The sequence below is a fragment of the Bos taurus genome, chromosome 10, assembly GCF_002263795.3.
Source record: "Bos taurus isolate L1 Dominette 01449 registration number 42190680 breed Hereford chromosome 10, ARS-UCD2.0, whole genome shotgun sequence".
Classification (NCBI taxonomy): domain Eukaryota; kingdom Metazoa; phylum Chordata; class Mammalia; order Artiodactyla; family Bovidae; genus Bos; species Bos taurus.
This window is the reverse complement of record NC_037337.1, coordinates 45857423-45872862: the sequence shown is the minus strand read 5'-3', so window position 1 is coordinate 45872862 and position 15440 is coordinate 45857423. Positions and strand designations below refer to the sequence as shown.

At 39.8% G+C, this 15440-nt stretch overlaps 1 protein-coding gene across 4 annotated transcripts in view; it reads left to right on the top strand.

The window, feature by feature from the left end:
• SNX1 (sorting nexin 1) overlaps positions 1 to 15440 on the top strand; it is a 36980-nt gene that overhangs the window by 7305 nt on the left and 14235 nt on the right. For all 4 annotated transcript variants that reach the window (XM_005211665.5, NM_001046107.3, XM_010809247.4 and 1 more), the window contains 3 exon segments: positions 8734 to 8845; positions 12937 to 13064; positions 13598 to 13664. In XM_005211665.5, coding sequence (XP_005211722.1) covers positions 8734 to 8845; positions 12937 to 13064; positions 13598 to 13664 — 307 coding nt within the window.

Sequence of the window (15440 nt, the reverse complement as noted above, 5' to 3'; positions counted from 1 at the left end):
GAGACATTACTTTGCCAACAAAGGTCCATCTAGTCAAGGCTATGGTTTTTCCAGTGGTCATGTATGGATGTGAGAGTTGGACTGTGAAGAAAGCTGAGGGCCGAAGAATTGATGCTTTTGAACTGTGGAGTTGGAGAAGACTCTTGAGAGTCCGTTGGACTGCAAGGAGATCCAACCAGTCCATCCTAAAAGAGATCAGTCCTGAGTGTTCATTGGAAAATACTTTGGCCACCTGATGCGAAAAGTTGACTCATTTGAAAAGACCCTGATGCTGGGAGGGATTGGGGGCAGGAGGAGAAGGGGATGACAGAGGATAAGATGGCTGGATGGCATCACCAACTTGATGGACATGAGTTTGAGTGAACTCCGGGAGTTGGTGATGGACAGGGAGGCCTGGTGTGCTGTGATTCCTGGGGTCACAAAGAGTTGGACACTACTGAGCGACTGAACTGAACTGAAACCTGAATGATAAAATTGTTGATAATAAGTTCTTTATCTGCCCTTCCAGAAGTTCTGATATGCCCATCTCTTTTAAGCAATATGTCAGGGTCACCATTAGACTTGCCCTCTGAATAAGAGAACTATGAACAGCCTTGCTCATATTGAGAAAATGGAGGAAAACAGAGTAATGATATCCTCCGTTCAAATTTTGGCAAATCTGGTGACTTCTTTGTTTGATGATTTATTACACCAGTTAGATTTTCCTCACCACTTTTACTCTTAAATTGAAACCCTCATAATTAGAGAAATGGCCAAAAAAAAAAAAAAAGAAAGAAACAGCATAAAGACAAAATAGCAAGGGATTTGAAAAGTCATATCTTAAAAAAGATTGCTTTTGGCTAATCAAGACTTATTTACATATTCCCACTGGTGTTTAAGACTAAAGAACAATATCACTTGGCTTTTATTGGTAGTCAGAAGTCAAGGATAACAGCTAGCTTCTGATTGACAATGTTTTATGGGCTGCAGAGAATTATATAAACCAAAGTTATATATTAACATTTAGACAAAAAAGGACATGGTGTTTTTAGAATCCAGTCCTACCTGTATGATCAATATACATGTATCCCTGGAGGGAATTGTGGTATAAAACACAACAAAAATTTATCATTGTGACCATTTTAAATTGTATACTTTAGCAGTGTTAAGTGTACTCACATTTGTGTGAAACAGATCTCCTGTAGTTCTGAAATTCTGTACCTGTTAAGTAACAACACCCCTTATCCCTCTCCCCTTAGCCCCTGGTAACCCCATTCTCCTTTCTCTTTCTATGAATTTGACTGATTTAGATAACCTCATATAATTAGAATCATACAGTATTTGTCTTTTTGTGACTGGTTTATTTCACTTAGCACAGTATCCTCAGGATTCATCCATATTGTAACATGTATCGTAATTTCCTTCCTTTTTTAAGGCTGAATAATATTCCATCAAATGTGTTTACCACATTTTTGTTTATCCAAACATCCCCCAGTGACATGTGGGTTGCTTCTACCTTTTGGCTCTTGTGAGTAGTGCTGCTGTGGGTGTGCAGATATCTCTTTGAGACCCTGCTTTCAGCTTTCAGATACATGTACTCAGAAGTGGGTTTGTTGGATCATAAAGTAGTTCTATTTTTAAGCTTTTGAGGAACCTCCATACTGTTTTCCATGGCAGTGCACCATTTTACAATCTTAGCTCTTTTTTAAAACCAGATTATTTCCTTTAGCGTATTTACAGGATAACTTTTTTAGATCTGGATGTACTTTGGTAAATTCATTAAAAGCCCTAAGGAAATTGATAGTATGGCTGGCAATATTTTAATTCTTTGTTCGCAAAATATATGATGGCTATTCCCAAAGGTGTAACATGTCCTGAGTAAGTTTCTTGATGCTGTCTCTTCTCTGTTCCTAATCAGACTTCTGAAAATTAATCTATACAACAGTATATTTTAAAACAGATTTATTGCTTTGTTGCTTTAGCTAATGGTATAGTCATTTATGACTAATATTAGTAAGCAGTCATGGGTAAGTGTCCATCTAGTGTGTGGTATTTTCTATAAGCATGTTGTCTCAAACACTTATTTTTGGAACTGACATCACATCAGGTGGTCAGATCTGATCAAAAGATCAGAAGTCGAAATGACACATTTTCCACACAGGTCTGATACAGATGCTCTTGGAAAATCAGTAACTGGTATTATGGCTGAAGATTCATTTTAATGCTCAGCTCAAATTGTAAACTTCTAATAAGTTTAGATTTTTCTGAAGTACATAGACTCATTGGTTTCGATCATAGACGAGTACTAGCAGTTAGCTTTCAAGATTATGGAGGAGAAGCTAACAAAAGTAGTTATAAAGCACTTTTGGAGGAAAGAGCATGAGAGAAGACTTTTGAAAATGATAAGAACCTAGGATGGTAGAGGGTGAGATGGTTGGATGACATCACCAACTCCATGAACAGGAGTCTGAGCAAGCTCTGGGAGTTGGTGATGGACAGGGAAGCCTGGCGTGCTGCAGTTCATGGGGTTGCAAAGAGTTGGACAGGGCTGATCGACTGAACTGAGTAAGAACCCAACTTAAAATTTATTTAAAATTAGAGTTTGGGGCTTAAGCAAGAAGCAACAAGGTTGCAATCTGATTTCTAGTTTCTGTAGGGAGTTGCTTCCCCTTTGCTTATTCAGATATCAAGGTAGTTCTAGTGTCTTGGCCTCTTGCTGTTTGGTTGGCAGGGGAGAGAGGAAAAAGAGCACTCTAATTTCTCTCCTTTGATCGTTAAAGCTTCTTAGCCCTCTTTAGTAATTGCTGGCATAAGTAAATCATGAGTTGTTTATAGTTACTAGAGCAAGTAGCCATAAGTATCTCATTTCTGGGAAAAGCCTGTTGCTCAACTTTTTCTGGCTTATTCTTTTGCTTAGTCAAATGGACATCTGGGGCTTCATTTCGCTTTCAGAGCAGATTTGAACTGGATTCGTTTTGCTTTTTCAGTTTAGAAGCTAATGTACCATTAGTACTCTGATCCTTCTGCAATTTTGGACCCTTCTAAACTTAGAAGGGTCCAAATATTAGTTTGAGATACCAAAAATTTGGTATGGAAATTACACCAGAGGATTCAGTAGAATATCTGTAGCTACATTTTGTTATCTCATGGATAACCTTTCACTTTGAGGTCTCCACTGCGCTTGTTCATAGTTTTCCTTAACTAGCTCAGTACTCAGCCTCAGACTTAGTTACCCTTCTGGTTCCCCTTTTACATTTTCATTAGTCTTAGAGGAAGTAACTCAGAATTTCTTTATCTTTTGTATGTCATGGACTCATCAGCAGTCAAGGAAGCCTATGGACCCATCTCAGAATAATGTTTTTAAACATATAAAATACGTAATATTACACAGGAAACCAGTTATACTGAAATCTAATTATCAAACATTAAAACAATTTTATATTAGTGACATATGCTTTTTTAAAGTGCTTTAATTAATATCTAGAAAGTGAAAGTGAAGTCGCTCAGTTGTGTCCGACTCTATGCGACCCCATGGACTATAGCCTATCAGGCTCTTCCGTCCATGGGATTTTCCAGGCAAGAGTGCTGGAGTGGATTGCCATTTCCTTCTCCAGGGGATCTTCCCCACCCAGGGATTGAACCCGGGTCTCCCGCATTGCAGGTAGATGCTTTACTATCTGAGCCACCAGGGAAGCCCCATTAATATCTAGGGATAGGTCTAGTAACCATGATTTTTAAATGAAATTTTGAGGTCTGTAACTATAAGATCATATAAAAATATCTAATTTCTGTTAGTTATGCTCAGGTACTGCTATTACTCATAATTTGTTGCCTATCTTTATAATTAAAGAAAATGCTGAATTTCAGTTAGAGGTTAAGGAAAAATAAATTGTAATTTTATTCTCATTTTAATTCATAGACCCCCTCCTGAATTGTGTGACTCAGGGACCCCAGATAAGATTCCCTACTTTAATTCCTTAAATTATGAGGTGGGGGTAATACTGTGAAATCATTTGGGTTAGTTGGATATTCACCCAGTTTGTAAAATAAGATGCATCAAATCCAGTGGACACTAAATGTCCATTCTCCTAAGCATAGGCACTTTTAGTGTATCTGTGCCATTTTTGAAATGTGGTGTGGAAAGGAGTTGCTACTTGTGGTAGGAATCATGACTGCCTCCTCCCCAACATGCCTACTCCTAGTCTCAGAACCTGTGAATATTTTATATTACCAAGTAATTAGGGTTGCTAGTAAGCTGATCTTGTGCTTGGTCACTTCAGTCATGTCTGACTCTTTGGGACTCTGTGGACTATAGCTTTCCAGGTTTCTGTGTCCGTGGCATTCTCCAGGCAAGAATACTGGAGTGGATTGCCATGCTCTCCAGGGGATCTTCCCAACCCAGGAAGCCCTGGCTGACATTAAGGGAAATTATCTCAGATTATCTGAGTAAACCCAGTGCAACAATAAGGATTCTTTAAAAATGGCAGAGACAGAGAGCGACTGCCTTCAGGCGAAAGGCACAGAGAACTGTAGCATTTTTGCCTTTGGAAGTGGAGGGAGCAGCCATCAACCCAGGAATATAGGCAGCTTCTAGAAGCTGGAAAGAGCGAGGAGACATATTCTCCCCTCAAACCTCCAGAAAGGAATGCAGACCTAATGATACCTTGATTTTAGCCCAGTAAGACCTGTATTGACTTCCACTGATGCTGCTGCTGCTGCTGCTAAGTCGCTTCAGTCATGTCCGACTCTGTGCGACCCCACAGACGGAAGCCTACCAGGCTCCCCCGTCCCTGGGATTCTCCAGGCAAGAACACTGGAGTGGGTTGCCATTTCCTTCTCCAATGCAGGCAAGTGAAAAGTGAAAGGGAAGTCGCTCAGTCGTGTCCGACTCGTAGCGACCCCATGGACTGCAGCCCACCAGGCTCCTCCATCCATGGGATTTTCCAGGCAAGAGTACTGGAGTGGGGTGCCATTGCCTTCTACGATTGACTTCCACAGACTAGAATAAATTTGCATTGTTTTATCTGTTCAATGTGCAGTAACTTGTCACAGCCATGATAGAAAACTAATATACTGCCTCCACTTAGCTCATTTCTCCCCAGAAGTACATGTGGCAAAAGGAACAGTATCTCATGATTCCAGGGTAATTTTTAAAGACTTCATGGCTGCCGTAGTTTCTGAGGTTGACTTATTCCTAGCTGTCCTTGTCACACCATTCTGTAGCTCCATTTTGCCTTAACTAGATTATCCTAATTTTTCCGTTGGAAAGTGAATATATACCCTTGTTCTCCAGAAATGTTGTTACCAGAATTTTATTATATGGATTCATCCTCTAAATGCTATTGAGAATTTCAGCTATATGATCCTTCTGCAGTCCCTGGAATGTAAAGCAGCAGTTCTTCCTGGAGCAAAGAGCAGTTGAGCAACATGAGGAAGAATTACAACTAGTTAACCTGTACAGAAGAGACCTGGAATCACAGCAGTACTTGGCAGGACTGAATGACTGTGTCAGCTCTGAGGGACAGGAAGCCCACATCTGTCCTTCCCTGAACTAACAAATTGTATTAGTAGCCTGAGCCTCATGGTTTGAAGCTGGTAATTGGCAAGGAATACCTGTTTGCTCTTAACAGAAGTGCTATCTTGCTGGCAGATGTTTCTCGGGCCTCTCTGAGAATTAGGATTAGGCTGTCTTGTAATTATAAACAGAAGCACTTGAACTTTTTTAAATAGACTTATCAATAGAACCACCTGTCGGAGTTAACAGCCAAAGAGAGTCAGCAACCATTGAATATTCTAAACTAAGATTCTGTCACTAAAAGAAAGAAGGCTTCCTTTATTAAGAAAAAGGGGAGTGGGCAGGGGAAGTAGGCAGGTCCATTCTTTGGCTTTATTAACTACATCATAAGCAAACTATATTCATCACAGAAAATAGTCTTATCTCTTGCCTAGAAATTTAACCCCCTTCAAACAGAGTTTTGTGACTTATTGACTATTAAGAGATTTTTAAAATATGGATTATAAAGCAAGCCTTATTTTTAGTATTGATTTTGCCATCTGTAATCAGTGTGCCTTTGCCCCACAAAATGAGTCTGTGAATCTGTTTCTGTTTTGTAAATAAGTTCAAATGTATCATATTTTTAGATTCCACATATAAGTGATATTATGTTTGTCTTTATCTGTCTTACCTCACTTAGTATGAAGATCTGTAAGTCCATCCAATATGGTCAAGTATTCATTGTATATATTTACCACATCTTGTCTACCCATTTACTTGTTGATGGACATTTAGGTTTCTTCCATGTCTTGGCTATTGTATATAGTGCTGCTATGAACATTGGGGGGAGGGTATATTTTCAAATTAGAGTTTTCTTTGGGTTTATGCCCAGGAGTGGGATTGCTGGACTGTATGGCAAATCTATTTTTAGTTTTTCTAGCACTCTGTTTACTGTTCTCCATAGTTGCTGCATCGATTTACATTCCCACCAACAATGTAGGAGGGTTCTGTTTTCTCTACACCCACTCCAGATTTGTTCTTTGTAGACTTTTTCATAATGGCCATTGTGACCAGTGTGAGGCAATATCTCATAGTTTTGATTCACATTTTTCTAACAATTAGTGATGTTGAGCACCTTTTCGTGTGCTTGTTGGCAATCTGCATGTCTTTTTAGATCTTCTACCCATTCTTTGAGTTTCTTTTAAAAAAAATTTTTTTTTTTTTTAAATTTTTGGCTACATCAAGTCTTAGCTGCAGTGATCAGGTTTCTCTCTAGTTGTGGCAGGCTGACTCAGTTGCCCTGCTGCATGTGGGATCTTGGTTCCCCAGCCAGGAATCGAACCCACATCCCCTGCCCTGGAAGGCGGACTCTTAACCACTGGACCACCAGGGAAGTCCTGGGTTGCTTGTTTTTTGTTGTTGTTATTGAGTTGTATGAGCTATTTATATATTTTAGAAATTATGCCCTTGTTGGTCTAATCATTTGCAAATATTTTCTCCCAGACAGCTGTTCTACCATTGCTCCAGAAAATGTTCTTAATCTTTAAACTTCCAAGTTTAGATGGTAAATCAGAAATGTAAAGCTGATTTTATTCGTCTCCATGTCACAAGAATGGGTTCTTCTAGGTGTTGTTTAAAAGGGGTAAAGTCTAACCAGTGCTTTTCCTCTTGCTTTAGTCTCTCTGGTGAGCTACTAGTAAATTATATTGACGTACATATATTCTTAATGTATCTTGAGGTTTCATCTCTTCTAGATCTCCATCTCAAGGCAACTGGTATTAGTGGGAACTGAATTAAGAGAAGTCAGATGGGTTTTCATGAGATTCCCTTTACTAGAGCGTGTATCGGACGGAAATGTGTATGTAAGAAAGCGGTTGGCAACATAAGAGGCAGAAAGGAAGTGTGGGGTTTGGTTTTGGTTGTTGTCTGTCTCTCTGCAGTGATTTTTTTGGTTGTCTTTTTAAGATTGTGGAAGCAGCTAGAAGACAGAATCAGTGTCTCTAACAACATTGGTAACATTTAAGCATATACAACTAAAAGCTCATTAAATTTTATTACCGTAAACAATTTCAGTAGAAACCTTGTTTGCTAGTATCAGTCTATGTATTGGTTACAGTTTCTTCCCCTGAGGGTGGCACTGATACTGGGATAGAGCTGTTGGCATGGCAAATTCAGAGCACCCAGTAAGTCTGTCATTTCACTTCATCTGGTCAGAAAGGGCCTGTTTCCAAGGAACAAACACCCTCAGATTTGTTAAGGAAGTATTTCATAAAAGATCCCTTGAGTCAGGTCTTTTAACTGATTTGGCCTTGGGGTCTGACTTCAAAACTTTCTAGTATGACACCATGGCTTTTGAAGCCAGATTCCCAGCTTTTTTTTCATTTTCTACACAATCCAGCTTTGTTCACTCTGGTACCGGTCTGGGGCCTCACCCCACCCTTGTTTGTAGCTGCTCACTGAGCTTTTGATAAAAGCCATGGACTGACTGTATTTTCACCATATGCCCATTGGCTAAGCATGGCTGGTTTTTCCTCTGCTAGCCTAACACGAGTCTGGTTGAAAATTGTTTCTCTGTAAGTTAAGGGTGAAAAGATGAGTTATATTTACAAATAACATTAGACGTAAAATGTTACACCTTCTTTTGCCTGTGAGGAGGGTTGGTAATGTCCATACAATTGAGCATCAGTGAATGGTTTAGCTAAGGCCACAAAGTAAGTCAGGATCAGAGCTTGAATTCTGGACCTTAGTGTGATATGCTGGACACTAGAATGTGCCCCATCAGCATTTGAAAGAGTAAAGGTCATCAACTAAGGTTCTTCTGAAAATAATCTATGTATACACATACCCACATTGGCATCATGTGCCTTGGGGTAAGGCAGTTCAGCAGGGTTATAGTGTTAGAAATTAATACTAAAATGTATGAGTTTATTTTAGCTGTGATCACTCAGGCCAGTTACATTACTAGTAACCATCTGTTGCTTATTGAACTAGCTGACTAGTGATCCTGTCTTCCCCTAAAAACCTGGCGGAACCACTGAGGGATACATCAAAAGTCACTTTCTAGGTTTGTTTGTTTGGGGGATTTTTGGGGGTTTTTTGCCCATGGTGAAGAGCTTGCAGGATTTTAGTTCACTAGTCAGGGGTCGAACCCATGTCCCCTGCAGTAGAAGCACGAAGTCTCAACCAGTGGACCACCAGGGAGGTCCTCTAGGTTTGTTTTTAATGGTACTGTTTTATTCAAAGTATTTCTTTGTTTTCAGAGTAAGCCCCAGTCTCCAAAGAGAATTGCTTCCCTTCTTCCCATCAACAGTGGCTCCAAAGAAAATGGGATTCATGAGGAACAAGATCAAGAGCCACAGGATCTCTTTGCAGGCAAGTATAGACTCAAAACTTAGCTGGGAATCTTCTAACTTGCTGAATTAAAGTAAAAAGTTGTGTCTATATGAGGAAGACTCTTTGTAAGATGCTATTGTGGAGGATTCCAAAGGCAGTACCTGTCATCAAGATACTTACAGGTTTAGTGAGTAAAACATAAATATACAGTTACTTAATTGAGTGATGCAAACTTAGAGGGGTCTGAGAGGAGACGAATGCAGTGGTTTCAGACTTTTATGACAAAGATTCATAGTAAGAAATACACTTTCTGTCATAATTCAAAATATTTATATACTTATATAAAATGAAATCCGAAGTTTTCATGCATGACTTGCCCTTACTATTTTCCATATAATCTGAAATTTTCAATTGTTTCTCTTTTTTTAAAATGCTGTTTGCAACCCACTAAATAGCTATCACAATTCCCCAGTGAACGACAAGCTGCAGTTTGAAAAACACTAGGACTGAGTTTCTCAGTCTTGGTACTCTTAGCATTTTGGGCCCAATAACTTTTGTTGAGAGGGACTGCCCTGTTCTCAACAAGGTATGGTCATCCCCCACCAACCCACCCCACTCAAAGACATTCAAAGACATTTGGCAATAATTGGAGATGTTTTTGTTTGTCACACCTGGGAGTGCTGCTGGTTTCTGCTGGGTAGAGGCTGTGGATGCTTCTAAACACCCTACAGTACACAGACAGCTGTTCAGCAAAAGAATTATCCAGCCCAAAATGTCAGTAGTGCCCTCAGTAATAAGCTCTGGTCTACAATGATCTTGTAAGACTTTTTGAAAGAAGCAGGGTTTATGTCAGAAAAAAAGAGAGCGTGCAGATGTTTGGGCAGGGAGAATCGATAATATGGTGTGTTTAAGGGACAGTAAACTCAGCGGGCCAAAAGCAGGGGCTTCTTAGAGATACCGTGGAAGATAAGTCTGGAAATGTTCAGGAGGATTTTAGACAACAATAATAGTTAGAATTTGAATTTTCACCCTAGTGTCAGTTCAGAGTCATTGGTTTAATTGAGTTTTGAGTAAGGAAAGTGAAATGGGCGAGTGGTGAAAGACTGACCTGGTAGACTTTTTACATAAAACGGATTGTGATGGACAAAGACTGGAGATGTCAGAAAGTGAAAGTGGCTCCTTGTCCAACTTTTTGCGACCCCATGGACTATACAGTCCATGGAATTCTCCAGGCCAGAATACCGGAGTGGGTAGCCTTTCCGTTTTCCAGGGGATCTTCCCAACCCAGGGATTGAACCCAGGTCTCCCACATTGCAGGGGGATTCTTTACCAGCTGAGCCGCAAGGGAAGCCTGGAGATGTCAGAAGGCATCTTAGAAATTAGTTCAAGGATGAAATGATAAAGGTAATAGAAATAGAAAAGGAAAAATGAAAACTTTTCAAGAAGTGAAATCAACAAAATCTGGTATTGGTGATAAGATGTAACGAGTGAACAAAAATGAAGATTAAAGACAAAGTCAAAAATTTCAAGCCCAAGGATTGGGAAGAAGATGGTACCATTTTGAGAACTACATTCTGCAGAAGAAAGTATCTTTGAGTTGGAGAGTGGGGAGTGTGAGTTTGGGTTTTAGATTTTTAAAGTTTTAAATGCAAAGGGAAATGCTCAGGAGGTGATTTGAACTATAGTAGTCTCCCTGGGCAAAGGAGTAAGAACTGGACATATGGAAATCAGTTTCCTAGAGGTGGTGATTAAAGCTGCCATGTAAATGAGACCCTCAAAGGAGAGAATGACAAAGGAAAGGAAGAGATGAGAGGGCGGAGTACGATAAGGTCTTGGGAGGACTCTCACATTTGAAGTCATTGGAAAATTAAGACGTGAGAAGAGTTTAGAAGAAAAAATATAAAGATTTCAAAGATTTTGCATTGCTTTCCTCTCTGAAACTTAAGTGCCTGCTATTTATTCTGCTAATGTTTATATTTTAGATAAAATTTCTGGAGAAGAAATGGAAATAATAACCTAGTTATGGCACATTGCACAGGAGGTTTTTTTATCTTTGGGAACTTAACATTTATATGATTTGCCCTTTAAGGAGACCTGAAATCTTAGTGTTGACTGACTTACTCCCATGGTTGGGTTTTATATACACAACCATGTAGAAGATCTTTATTAGAGACATATTTATTTCTAATGAGGGTTCTGATTTACTTCATTCTCAGCTGTTTTCATAAGTGGCCAGTGCCTGCCTTCACTACTAAGAAAGGAACATAAGATATCTATGGAAAGGAATGCTTGCAGTGATACATTTAGTTTAGGATTCAAGTAGTTTCTCAGATGTGGAAATTTAAATAAAATACTCTTGTTATTTTTCACTTGATTAGTGGTGATCAGAATCTCTATGGTGGAATCCAATGGCTTTTCTATTACTCTTACCTAGAGAAGGCAATGGCACCCCACTCCAGTACTCTTGTCTGGAAAATCCCATGGATGGAGGAGCCTGGTGGGCTGCAGTCCATGGGGTCGCTAAGAGTCAGGCACGACTGAGCAACTTCCCTTTCACTTTTCACTTTTATGCGTTGGAGAAGGAAATGGCAACCCACTCCACTCTTGCCTGGAGAATCCCAGGGATTGCCTGGAGAATCCCAGGGACGGGGGAGCCTGGTGGGCTGCCGTCTACGGGATTGCACAGAGTCGGACACGACTGAAGCGACTTAGCAGCAGTAGCAGCAGCAGAGTCCAGAGAAAAGGGCGCACCAGTGGTTAGGACTCTGCCTTCACTACAAGGACCCAGGTGGTATTCTTGGACAGAGAACTAGGATCTCAGAAGTTGCACAGCCAAAAAAAAAAGAGAGAGAAAACCATTGTTGATAGGTGTTGTCACATGATTTTCAATTAAAAATTCGCACCTCAGGCTTCCCTGGTGGTCCAGTGGTTAAGAATCCGCCTTGCAATGCAGGGGACACCTGTTGGATGGGAAGATCCCACATGCCTCAGGGCAACTAAGTCCATGCACTGCAACTACTGAGCCTGTGCTCCTGGAGCCCTTGCTCTGCAGCAAGAAAAGCCACTGCAATGAGAAGCCCAGGCACCGCAACTAGAGAGTGGCCCCTCACTCTCTGCAACAGAGAAAGCCCATGTGGAGCAGCAATGACCCAGTGCAGTCAAAAATAAGTAAATAAAAACATTTTTTTAATGCACAGCTCTTCAAAAGTCTTTCAGTAGCATACTCTAATAAGCTTAAGGTTTTAAATGTTTAAATTTCCTGTTCCATTTTTCAGTCACATTTATTGGATTCATAACTTAATTATTTGTGAGGTGCCTGCATGATGTGACTATCTTAAACATACTTTAGCTGGTTTCTTACTTCAAAGATCCTGTCATCTTAACATGTTCATTTTGCATGAATTTTTGTATGTATGTTTGTCTTTTTCCTGATAAGTGAAAAAATCCTAATATAATTCCAACAGTTTGGCAACCTTGTTTATAGACCTGATTAACTTTTAATGATTATGACATTGATCTAGGACTTGGTTATGCCTTATAGAGCCCTCTCAAAGAAACTGCTTTCTTTAAATTCCCTAAGGCTAGAATTGGATACGTACTGACCAGGCCAAACCCAAATGGATATTTATAGTTTTCTTTATTAAAAAGAAAAAACATCTGAGCCGTTTAGGTTTTGAACTTCTAGCTCCATTGCTTCAAGTTGAGGTGCATTCTTATCACTGGTGTAAGTAATTTTAATGCCTAAAAATGGTACATAGTGCTCTTTTAAAAATCCCTTCTAGAACACTTAGGGAATGAGTTGTTCTGTTTTCCCAGATAGACAAAGGCACTTCTTAAGCATGTGTTTTTTTTGTTTTGTTTTTTAACAATTTTGATCAAAAGAAATTTTTAGATATTACAGTGTCTTTTTAGTCCTCTTGGACAGTGTATATTAAACATAACTTAATCTTTGCAAGATGATCTAAAACTGTAATTGTGAGCAATTCATAAACTGTGGTAAAACAACAGTATCATCCTTAGATGTGGCAAATAGTGCTTTTCCCGTGTTACTGTGTTTATCTTAGGTCCATTTATTCTAGCTTACAGTTTTTCTGACTCTTCCTTCATTATAAAATATCAACTATTTTTAGATGCCACAGTGGAGCTATCCCTGGACAGCACACAAAATAATCAGAAGAAGGTGCCAGCCAAAACACTCATTTCTCTTCCTCCACAGGAGGCCACAAATTCTTCTAAGCCCCAGCCAAGCTATGAGGAGGTGAGAATTTGTGCTATTGGTCTTCTTTTGGATGTTTAGGACTGTGCTGCCAGTCTGAAGTTCAGTTGCTTGAGTTTATTTATAACTCTTGAAGAAGACCTTTGTGGTTAATGAACAGCCAGAATCCAGTAAAGGATTCTTTCCTGGGTAGAGTGTCTGTTATCCAGAGGATAGCACAGAGGCTTTCAATGATCACTAGTGATATTTAGTGTCCAAAGCTCCTATATTCAAGAGTATAGTCTCTCCCCATTCCCTCTTTAGCCTGAAAGAGGCAAGTCTTCCAAAACCTAGTAATTACTCATTATGATCAAAATAACGTTTTAAGAGAATAGATGTAATGAAGACCTTTGAGCAAGTACCAACTTAGAATTGTGGAAGTTGCTTCATTGAGATTGTTAGGAATGGACACAGCTGAAGACTGATGTGTAGAAGGATATATCCTGATATTATCTTGATGTAATATTAATACAGAGTAAAATGAATAGCCTTTTTGGGGGGTATCTTACTCTCATTGTTTGTTTTCTCTTTAAAAGCTAGAGGAAGAAGAACAGGAAGACCAATTTGATTTGACAGTCGGTATAACTGATCCTGAGAAGATAGGTGAGTGTACTTGGGACTCCTGTGATGTTCAGATGTGGCTGTGAAAAGCACAGTTAGCTGGTTTCTAAATGGTTACCTCCAGAGCTGAACCAGCTGTGTGAAGTGCTTCATCATCATCTTTCCTATGAAACGATGCTCTTTGCTATGCTTCCAAGGCCAGAAACAGCATTTAAGCTGTTTATTTAGGTTTTTCTGGGCTTTAAGAAGAAAAATCAGAAAATTAAATACTATTGAATCCCTTTTTTAAAACCCCACTTTGCCTTCTCCCCGAATTGTGGAGACCATTTTATTCCCTCTTGAGATAAACTCCATGTAAGCACCCTAAAAACACATTTTAAAATTTGGAGATGCTGGATTTATTTTTCCCTTAAGACATTTGGATTTCTTGTTACATATCATTTATTATGTACTCTTGATATTCTAATAAGGTGAGGAAGTCTTCCACTCTCTGTCATAGGTAAATAAAAAATGCAGGTTGACTTTTGGTCAAATGAAAATTAGATTTTCATAACTTTGGCTAGAACATGGATTTTTAGGATAGCCTTCCTGTGTCACAAGTTTGTGAGACCTTAGTGAGCAGAGAGCAACAGGCCTCAACTTTCCTTGTTCTAGGTGTGGTCTCTATGAGAAGAGGCTGCACAGAGCTTTTTCCTCCTATTAAGTAGGGGTGATGGTTAAGAGGAAAAAGGTGATTTCCAACCCTTTGTCTGTTCTGAACTAGGAATAAGAGTCTATAAAAATCTGATTAGACTTTGTGCCAAAATGGTTTGTTGTTAACTGTGGAGTTTTACTTTTCCTAGACTGGTGCACTGGTAGGATGTTCCTGAGCATCCTATACGGTTCCCTGGTCCAGCAGTAGAGGAAACTGAGAACCAATAAGTGAAATGTAGCTTTCCCGTCAGGTCACAACATATGGCCTTTGGTAGAACCTGGACCAAAACTTTGAATTACATGTTTAGAATTCTCTCTTACCTCTCTAATATTTATGAATATTCTATAAGTACATTGATTTTAGGCTAGTTATTAGCTGCTTTACATCCTTGGTAGAACAAAATAAATCATAAATAAACACTGTTTACTTATGATTTATAACATTTTATAAGTCATGATGTTTGTACCAGGAGAGGGAAGGAATATGTTAGTTTCCTAGGACTTCTGTAATCAAGTATCACAAACAGTATAGCTTAAAACAACAGAAATGTATTCTCTCAGAGTTCTGGGGGCCAGAAAGTCTGAAATCATGATGTTCTTGAGGCCATGCTCCCTCTGAAGGCACCAGGAAAGGACTGTTCAATGCCTCTCCCCTAGCTTCTGGAGCCTCAGGCATTCCTTGGCTGGTAGCTACATCACTCCAGCTCTGCCTTCACTGTCACACGACATCCTCCCAGGGTGTCTTCACATCATCTTTGCTTTCTATGTGTCTGTCTCTGTGTCAGAATTTCCCTTTTTTAGGTGGCACCAGTCATACTGAATTAAGGCCCACCATACTGACGTCTTTCTCCCTTAGTTACTTTTATGCTGCTGCTGCTGCTGCTGCTGCTAAGTCGCTTCAGTCGTGTCCGACTCTGTGCGACCCCGTAGACGGCGGCCCACCAGGCTCCCCTGTCCCTGGGATTCTCTAGGCAAGAACACTGGAGTGGGTTGCCATTTCCTTCTCCAATGCATGAAAGTGAAAAGTGAAAGTGAAGTCGTGTCCGACTCCTAGCGACCTCATGGACTGCAGCCCACCAGGCTCCTCCATCCATGGGATTTTCCAGGCAAAAGTACTGGAGTGGG